The 10,680-nt window shown below is 38.3% G+C and overlaps 1 protein-coding gene across 1 annotated transcript; it reads left to right on the top strand.

Annotated features, from left to right (window-relative positions):
- Positions 1-1,700: 1,700 nt before the first annotated feature.
- LOC140136172 (cytochrome P450 2J4-like) lies at positions 1,701-10,594 on the top strand. The gene is made up of 3 exons (XM_072157884.1): positions 1,701-2,115; positions 6,086-7,045; positions 7,962-10,594. Exons 1-3 carry the CDS (start codon positions 1,764-1,766, stop codon positions 8,138-8,140), a joined length of 1,491 nt encoding a protein of 496 aa, XP_072013985.1. The 5' UTR covers positions 1,701-1,763; the 3' UTR covers positions 8,141-10,594.
- The last annotated feature ends 86 nt before the right edge of the window (positions 10,595-10,680 follow it).

Here is a 10,680-nt window from a genome sequence, read left to right as displayed (position 1 = left end):
GGTATCACCTTGTCGCACCCCTCGTTGGATAGATATCTTATCACTGTCCTTGTGGAGGCGGATTGTTGAAGTGCCCTTGCTGTAGATAGTATCTGGATGTATCCAGGATGGACGCCTTGCTGTTTGAGGGCTGTGATGACTGCCTGGATCTCAATGCTATCAAAAGCTTTTTCGTAGTCAATGAATCCAAGGCATAGTGGCTGTCTATATTCACCCACCTTTTCGACAATTTGGTTGATGACATGAAGGTGATCCATGGTTGAATAACCGCTCCGGAACCCCGCCTGTTCCCTGGGTTGGTTGAAGTCAAGGATATGATGTTGGTAATCCGATTTGAAAGAACGTTGGTGAAAAGTACATTTAGTACACGTACCAATTGCTAAAGTGTGCATTTCCTCACCCCGTCCCCGCCCCCTCAACTTTTTAGAACCAAACCGAGTCCCATCCCCACTATTAAAAAATGAAAATGATTCCGGAAACATGATGCTAAATGATAATAATATTATAAATATGCCTAAATAATAAAACTGCGATTGCCGTTTTTGAGCTTTCATGTCTAAGGCGTGGATTTGGACATGATTGAATGAAAAGATTTGAAAAAGGTAAACTTACCTCAACAGAGATGGCCCTACAAAAGCTTCTTTGAAATGTAGACGGTGATATCACGTAGGCCAACCAGCGTTTTCTGTTGGCTTAGTTCACGTCACCCAACTTTCCCCGCAACTTCCACTCTGCTGGTTTGGTTCACGTCACCCAACTTTCCCCGCAACTTCCACCTTGCACATGCACATCACAAGCTATCACATGCACATAATATGAAGTGTTGAGCAATGGATTTTTGGGTTTTCCCGATTCGTACACTTTGTGTATCACCGGTGTGCCAGCAGGTTGCAACCTGGTATCCCGTATTTACGGAAGAAACTATAAGGGCCATGCGGTTCGCTTTGTAACTCAAGAAGTCTTGTGATTATAAATCCCGACTTCTGGCCTGTTATGTAGCAACCTAAAACTATTATATCAGGCTAAAACTGTCTAAAATTGAAATTTTTTCACTGTGCGTTTGGGGCCTCCAAATTTTGGCCTGGTCCAGGGCCCCCAAAAAGGTAAATCCGGTCCTGGATATGGACCCCCCCCCCCAAACACACACACACACACCCCCCCCCACAACTTAGGTCTTTTGGGGAAAAAATGTATGATATCTTCAATATGAAAGGTCAAGATTTTCAGTTGATCGTCGGCTTTTCAACCCAGCTACATACACTTTAAGTACATATCATTAGATTTATAAAGTTTACTTCGAGGACTGTTATAGGCCTATATCAAAAATTTAAAAATATCAAATTTTCAAATTAAAATATTATTTTATTTTATTCTATTCTACCAACAGGTAAAGAAACTCGTGAGCATGGCGTACGGCGGTGTAGAGCCCTGGAGCGATAAACAATCCGTTGTCCATGAACCTGTCCAAATAAAACCATGAAGCAATTCCTGGAGAGAGCAATCCCTTATTTGCATGTGCCGCATTCTTATTTTGTAGCTAGGAAACCAGCGGAATTTGTCATTCGGTTTGCGTGCTTCATAGAACAACCGTGGATTTAGTGTCTGCACTCCCTTGATAAAACCTTTGGTCCATATTATTATTCTTATCATCACATGATCGTAGCTGTTGCATGCGAATAGCTAGCTGCGAATATAGGCACCACCAAACCGTTTTGATATTTCCTGTGTTCGTTCGCTTTCAGTCACGACAGTATTATCTTTCAATGGCAGCTTTCGTGATTGATGCAAGCACAGCTCTCATCGCTGTGTTAGTGTTTCTTGTGATATTGTATTTCTTCAGGAAACCTACTAACCTCCCACCAGGACCATGGGGTTTACCAATTTTAGGTTGCTTACCTAGCCTAGCCTACTATGTGTACCGTACAGGCTGCAATGCCAAGGAGCCATTTCGATTATTTGACTACATCGCAAAAGACTATGGCAATGTATTTAGTATGCATCTCGCTACAAAACTGGTCGTGGTGGTTAACGATTACGAGTCCGTAAGAGAAGCGTTTCGTAACCCTCACCTTAACGATAGACCAATGATGGCCCTTATACCAGCATCTGAAACAGGTAATTTGAAATTATGTAAAATTTATAATTTAGGGTGATTTTCAAAACAAAAAACACACAAAAACAAAACAAATATGTAGGGCCCTATTATAGTGAATTAAGCTGCCCTCTATTTTGCATATTTGCATAAGTAATTAGCATTTATGCAAATTAGCTAGTTAATTAGGGCGGCTTCAATATATAATACATAAAAACATATTAGAAACATTTTGAACAAGTTTCAAGGCAAATATTTGCAAAATAAAAGTATCCTAAACAATTATGCATGTATTTTGAGCGAAATATTGGCAAAATTACATATTAATGAGCCTTTAAAGTCATTTTAGCTAATTAACTAAAGTACATTGATAATAAAAAAAAAAAAACACAATATGATACAATGGAAATATAAATCGATGTATTATGAAAAACGTTTCCTGATTTCCAGAAATATCCTCATAATACCACCTTTTAATAAACAAAACAAAAAATTATTTTGTGTCTTCAATATGTAAAGTTTTTATTTGCGTTTATGCCAAAGTCTATTAATGAATTTAAAATGAATACAGATCCAATGTATTTTCAAATCATTAAAATACTACGACATGAATACAAATTATAACTTTGCATATTGAAGACACAGTTTTTAAGTCAACCATGAATGATCCTAACATTTATAGTAGGCCTATAGGTGGATGGATAATACTCAATTTAGAAAAATTGAAAAACAAAATGTTGCGGTCTAGCATTCTAGATCTGATGAGCGGGCGGTAGAGGACAAACAAACACTTTTTTGGCCATTCCCAAAATTTCAGTTGATTCCAATTTTGCGTTTGCGAGTTAACATGATCATGTGCTCCATAGGCAATGTATTACATGTAATAGAGGGGAGCGTAGCCTAGCAGTTAAGGCGTTGGACTGTGAATCCAAGGGTCAAGGGTTCGAATCCCAGGTCCGCCTGAGCTTGGCTGGCTCTTTGTGTCCTTAAGCAAGGCACTTCACTCTACTTGCTTAGGGCTTCGGAGGGCACTTTATGCTGTCGGACCCGTGTACATGCATATTTTCTCACATTAATGTAGTGTGCATGTTAAAGAACGTCACAGGCTATTCGAAAAGAGCAGGGGATCATCCCGGTACTTTGACTGTACTTCAAAAATACACTCATCTACTCTAGGTTCCAGAGTAAAAAATAAGTACAGCTTGTCTGTACGCAGTGCGATAGTACTCATACATATGAGGGAGGCACTTGGAAGGCATATGGAAGAAGAAGAATTTCGTTCTGGTGTGCGTAATTCAAATTTCAGGATATTTTTGTACAATAAACATTATGTAGCTATAGAGGTTTCCAGTGATATAAAAATCTCAACTCAAGTGTAGGGGTGTGTGTGGGGGGGGATCGTGAAAACAAAGAAGCACGAAATGCCCTTTTAATCATCATCATCATCCTAAGCCATCGTCGACCCACGGCAGGGTGAAGGCCTCTCCAAGGTGACGCCACTCTGATTTATTCCACGTCTTTCTCATCCAGGTTTATACATCAAGAAATTTTGTAATTTCATCTCTCCATCTAAACTTTCTGTTTTTCTGGGTGCCTACCAGCAAACACAAAAACGTTTTAAAAACGTTTTAAATAAGTTATATTTTGGCTTTTGGTTTAGGTAAAAACGTTTTAATAACATTAAAATGTCGGGTTATATAAAGGTCTTGATAACGTTTTAAAATGTTTTGTATGAAAACACACTACAACAATATTTTGAAATGTTTTCAAAAATGTTATTGTAAACTATTTTTGCAAACATTTTTGCCAAATATTGTGTCAATACTTAAATAACATTATGTTAAAATATTTGAACCCAGCAAACACAGAAATGTTCTTAAAATGTTTTTTCAAAACCTTTTAATAACATTTAAATGTCGGGTTATATAAAGGTCATGAAAACGTTTTTAAAACGTTATTGAAAATATTTTGGGCAAACATTTTTTGCAAAATATTTTTTCAACCCCAAAATAACATTCTGTTTAGAATGTTTTGTATCAATTTTTCAAGAATGTTTTTGGAATGTTATTAAAACGTTTTTATACCCTTTATATAACCCGACATTTAAATGTTTTCTGTAAAACATTTTTGTTTGCTGAGCAGTAGATTATCAACAAATGCTTTTTAAGGTTATGAAAACGTTTTATACTCTTAATATACCCTTTATATAACCCGACATTTAAACGTTTTCTGACAACCTTTTATAACCATTTGCGAATGATGTCGAAAACGTTTTGTGTTTGCTGGGATAGTACCATAGGTATCGATTCTCTAACCAGTTTGGTCCATCGCCCATCTTATGTTCTAGCTAGCTGACCTGCCCAAGACCACTTCTTTTGTTTCACAGTCTGGATGACATCGGTGACCTGTGTCATGCTTCTGATCCACTAATTTGTATGATCCCTAGCATGCTATACTTTACATACTGTGTTGAGCCACTCTCAACTTTTGCTCCATTCTCTGAGTCATGGCCCAAGTTTCTGAGCCATATTATGTTATGGCTGGTTGTAGACTTTCTTTTTAAGACATAATGGCATATTGCTCTGCATCACCTCATTCAAGTTTCCAAAAGCATACCACCCTGCTCTTACTCTTCTTATAACTTCGTCAAAGTGGTTGTACCTCATTTTGACCACTTGACCCAAGTACACATATTCTTCTACTTCTTCTAGTGCTGTTTGGTGAATGTAGATTTGCTTCTTGATGACAAATCTTTTGTACATAATTTTGGTCTTGCTCATGCTGATCTTCAGCCCCACTTGGTTACTTCCGTTGTTGAGGGCTCGCAGCATAGACTCCGGATCATCAGGGTTTTAATATCATCTGCAAATCTCAGGTGGCTTATCCTCTCCCCATTGATGTTGATCCTTTTACCAATCAAGCTTTTGTATGATGGCTTCCAGAGCTGCGTTGAAAAGTTTTGGTGATATGGTATCTCTCTGTCGAACCCCCCCGTGAATGTTGATTTTGTTGCTCTTAGAGTGTAGCCGGCTGGTAGCTGTTCCTTTGCTGTATAATATCCTTGATTATGTTGACTTGTGCTCTCGATTCCCTAGTCAAACAGTGCCTGTACTGTAGTACAGCTGGAATTTCAATGCTGTCGAAAGCCTTCTCATAGTCTACGAAAACCAAACACAATGGTTGCTGATATTCATTTCTTTTCTCTATGATCTGGTTAACTACATGTAGGTGATCTCTGGTAGAGAATCCGCTTCTAAATTCGGCTTGGTGATGATTTTGGTGAAAAGCTTATAAACATTGGATAGAAGACTGATTGGACGATAGTTTCCTAGATTTATGATGTTGCCTTTCTTATGAAGAAGGATGATAATGGCATTACTCCAATTGTCTGGTATTTTGCCATCTCAGATACACTGTGTGAAGAGATCAGGTAGCTTACTAATTACAACTTCACCTCCCTCCGGAGCTCCTTCAACACATCATCAGTCCGAGTCAGTAGCTCATCCTTTCCTGGTGCCTTTCCTTATACTTTATATCCTTAAGGGCAGATCTTACTTCATTTTACTGTAGTGTGTCAACTCTGGATACAATTCCATCCCGGTCTGTTATTACTTCCCCATCCTCTTCCTGCAGGGCAACCATGTGTGATCTCCCAAGTGTTAATGCTTGTTTTGTCTTTTTGTAGCTTCTGCCTGCTTCCAAGGTTGCTGATCACTGACTGCTGATTGGCCAGTAGCTGATTACTGATTGTTCAGTCACTGATTGCTGATCGTTCAGTAGTATTTTCACAGCACTACCATGGACAAACGGGGTATCAAAATGTGCTTAAATACACCATGCATCCTTCGTTATTATGTCAAAACATTGTAAACATTAACCTCCTTGGTGAACACAACTTCAATAGTTCTGAAGCCATATCATGATATAGGCGTATTTATACTTTCTGTGAAGTCTTTAGTTCATTCGTGTTGTGTGTTTGTTTTCTTTGTATAGGAGTTTTACTCGCTTGTGGGCACACTTGGAATCGTCAACGTCGCTTCACTCTCAGCACCTTTCGTGATTTTGGCATCGGCAAATCCAGATTTCAAGACCAAATCTCAACTGAAACAGAATATGTCATCAAAGAATTTGCAAAATATCAATCCAATCCAATAGATCCGCGCAGGATTCTAACCATAGCTATATCAAACGTGATTTGTGCAGTTGTGTTTGGGAAAAGATTCGAGTACACCGATATTAAATTTCAAGAACTTTTACACCTCCTTGAAGCGCAGTTTGAGGCATCTGCATCTGGTGGTATTTTGTTTTTTGTCCCATTCGTCGCACACTTTTTTCCTGCTTTCAAAAGGATCACCAAAGAAACGAATGAACATTTGGTTCGTTTTGTAAACGAAATTGTTAAGGAACATAGAAATAATTTTGACAGTGACAATCTTAAAGATTACATGGACGTATTTCTGAATGAAATAAATGCGAGTAGTACCAAAGAAAATGAACGAAGTATCGTTTCTCTGTCAGATGACAACTTAATTCATTCTGTGCTTCAACTTTTCGTCGCTGGCTCTGAAACAACTGTCAGCACACTTCGTTGGTGTTTCTTATACATGATAGCATACCCAGACATCCAGAGACGTGTACAAGATGAAATTGACTCCGTCGTTGGAAGAAATTCTCTGCCAAGAGTGGGTGATAAACTGCCCTTTACACAAGCTACCATCATGGAAGTCCAACGCATCGCCGATATCGTACCTCTGGGGGTGCCCCATGCTGCAGCGGCAGATACGACTCTACGTGGATATTTTATTCCAAAAGGAACAATGATTATGTCCAATCTTTGGGCTATTCATCATAATCAGGATACATGGGATGAACCAGAAAATTTCAAACCTGAGCGATTTCTGGATAGCAATGGCGATCTGTGTCATAAGAACGAATATGCACCGTTTAGCATTGGTAAGTAGTAGTCTAGTAGTTACACGTTTGGACTGATAAAACATATTTATATCCCCCTATACTACCAACATATTTATACCCCCTATACTACCAACATGCTCTATTGGGCTATTCCAGAAAATATGTGCACACCCCCTATAGAGGAGTAAATGTTCAATCAAAGAAATGTCTGGATTTCTAAGTCTGCTTTCTGAAAATGACTGGAATTCCAGTTGTCAATGTCACTTGAAAAAGCTTGGAAATCCAATTAAATGAAGAAAAAATCTTGGAAATGTCCGAAATGAGCTCTCAAATTGAGGATTTCTGATTTTGAACTATTTTTTTGCTGGATATTTTTGCATTTGGACACTTAAAAAGTCTGCATTTTCAACAATCACGACCGTACAAAAATTCCGGAAATCCGAACTCCTCTATAGGAGGTGTTCATCTATTTTCTGGAATAGCCCATTACAAATTAGGGAGAATTTGTAACGCTAAAAACTTGAACGGTCTATATAAAAAGTGTTTGTTTGTTTGTATGTTTTTACAACTTAAATATTTTACTTGCCTGCAATGATTTTTCACGTTTGGATAAGCTGCTGTTTAAACATGTCAAAGAAATCGTAAGCAGGCCCGTACGCAGGATTTTATTTGGGGGGTCCTGATTTTTCAAAAAGTGGACCTTTTTTCCAGGGGGCGATTTTGTAAAAAGTGGGCTTTTCCTCAAAAATTTGGACCTTTATGACCTAAAAAGCCTAAAAAACCCCAATTTTTTGGCTTGCTACGCTCGCAAATTGTCATATTTTGGGACTTTTTATATACTTTTGCACATTTGGGGGCGGCGTACGAGCCTGATCGTAAGTGATTAGTTTTGTGTGGCGAAACGTCATATTTTAATTTTAACTGTATTATCATCATTGTCCCTATTTATAAACAGGTAGACGCGCTTGTCTGGGAGAAAACCTGGCCAAGATGGAATTATTTGTGTATTTCACGCATCTTTTACATCAGTTCTCCTTCAAGAAGCCAGAGGAATCTCCTCCGATTACATTTGAGAGTACATTAGGTGCAACTAACGCGCCTCTACCGTTTAAACTAATCGTAACGAAACGTTAAAAACAATGATAATATCAGTGCGTTGCAAAATCAGATATTTTTACAATCATAAAACAAAACGTATTTCTGCTTTTAGTAAGAAGTAAATGTGTGATATACTGCAAGTGATAAGACCGAAAGTGCCCTGGTAAAGGGTAAAATTTGACATAAGTTGGACCATAAAGAGTCTGTTCGTGTAAATTAATTACAAATACTTTGTCTTATGTAGTACACATCCAACTTCTCAATTATGGTGTACCACCTTTGCCGAGTACCACCTGGTGTACTACCAGGTGGTAGTCGGCAACGGGGTACCCATTGCTTGGGCCACCAGGCAATTCGCGGCAACGGGGTGCCCATGCATGGATTTGTGACCGGCGACTCGGTACCTATCAGCGGTGGTACACCAGGCTATATCCACCGTGAAGAAATTGGATGTATATATTTTAATACGAGGTTCATTTATGGTGGTTTTATACATTCATTTCAAGGGGTCAAATTGTTTTTTGGGTAGGTCAAAATTTTAAAGCAAAGAACGACAAAAGCAAAATTGCTTATTTTCTTATCTTGTAGTATGAGGTTTGGGGCTTTATTTGATGGTCAAACCACTTTTTTGTTCATTTGTGGGATTCGAACCTACCACACTGCTGAGCTGTGTCTTAAAAAAACTACTTCAAATATCCGATTTCGACTAATATTATACTTGTTAAACAAGTATTCGTTATTCAATCCAGTTCAATTTATTTTTACATTTCTGAAACAATTGCGCGCGAAAATTTAGCTAATGAAGTTGAATATCGGTCTAAAAATGGTCTTTTTAATGATTTTGTTCGTTAGAAGTTAAACATGGCTGGATAGATAAAATAACGATGACATGTTGCATGGAATAGTCTACGTCGAATAAGTATACAGTGAGCCTTTTAAGGCTCACTGTATACTTAAAAAGCAGTTCAAGGACTTATAACCATGTTAAAGGTGAAAAGTGACATGTGTTGAATACCGTAGACAGAGGGGAAGTAGTCCTTCTGGCACTTTTGGATCTGTCTGTGGTATACGATACCATCGACCACGGTATCATGCTCAAACGTTTACAGGATAGAATTGGTTTGTCTGGTAATGCATTGCAATGGGTTCGTACATATCTTAATTGCAGAAGTAGTTGTGTATTAATTGATGGTTGTGTTTCTAATTCAAGCCCTCTTGTAATTGGTGTTCCACAGAGTTCTGTGATTGGGCCAATGATGTTTGTTATTTATACCCTGCTAGTGGGGGACATAATTCGTAAACATAATATGCAGATGATATACAATTGTATGTTTCCTTTTGTCCTAACATCCCGTGTGCTACTGAGAAGGCGTTGCAAAAACTTGAAGCCTGTATCCACGAACTGCAAAACTGGATGAATGTAAATAAACTCAAACTGAACAGTGACGGAATTTTTCATTGCTTAATCCTATTATCGCCCTCAAAAGCTTCCACCTTGAACTCAAAGTTGACCAAACCATAATAAAACCATCTCCAAATGTTCGTAACCTCGTGATTTTTGACAGTCATATGTCTATGACAAAAGAGGCACATTTCACTGAAGTCTTTTTCGTAATTGTTCAGAAATAATTTCAAAACATCTTACATTCATATAGAATTGCAGATTCATACGCAGTGGTAGTAACAATGAAACAATATTAATTTATACTTCAACACTACTTGTTTATTTCGCTTACCGGGAGCGCTTTCGAGGAACTTACTTCCTCGTCATCAGCCGATGTTTTTGTTAGCTCTGATGTTTTCTTGGAAACGGCTAGAGATCAACCTGATCAGGTGACATCACACTTGATGACGTCACCGAAGTCGGAAATTTCCTGCCCCTGGTGCCGCTGGGTTTGATCAAGTTGTCCCACACAGGATCTAATTCCAATCCTGTGTCTCGGTTCAATGAAGGTCCCTGCTTCTTGATCTGGATAGCTTCCAGGACCCTCCTGGGAAATTATTTTGTTTCTTTCTCCAGTACTTTTACGTTTTTACAGTAAACACTAGGTTCAGTACTGTTGCCTTTGCATATTTGCTGCGACACCGCAGTCCTTCTCCAGGGCAGTTTCTCCAGTGCAGAGAGCTGCTGGTGCATTGCGAGACTAGCCCAGATGGAAGGTCGCGTGTTTTGTGGTATGGGTGATTTAAAAGATTTTGTCGTATATTTAGTGCATGAAATCCATATCCACCTTTGCATAAATAATATTGTGACTACATGTATTACAATTGTTCCGATTTTTACACTAAACCGCTGACGGCTGTTGCTGGTCCCATAGCATATCAACACGCAGGGGTAGGTCATCTGGTTTAATGCGGAGTAAGTGGACCGATAGTTTGTTTTTCTCATGGGTATTTCTCTAATATGATAACATCAACAATAAAAACTAATAGGCATAGGCATAATTAAGTTGTCAACATATCAAAAGTTTCTTATCATTTTTACATTTAATTACCATCATTTATTCTTATATGTCGACTAATAAAACGCTGTTAGAATACATATACTAGTATTTGATTCCTGATTCTCAAGTCTG

The sequence above is a fragment of the Amphiura filiformis genome, chromosome 16, assembly GCF_039555335.1.
Source record: "Amphiura filiformis chromosome 16, Afil_fr2py, whole genome shotgun sequence".
Lineage (NCBI taxonomy): Eukaryota > Metazoa > Echinodermata > Ophiuroidea > Amphilepidida > Amphiuridae > Amphiura > Amphiura filiformis.
Note: the sequence above shows the minus strand (reverse complement) of the source record. Positions and strands in the feature narration are given on the sequence as shown.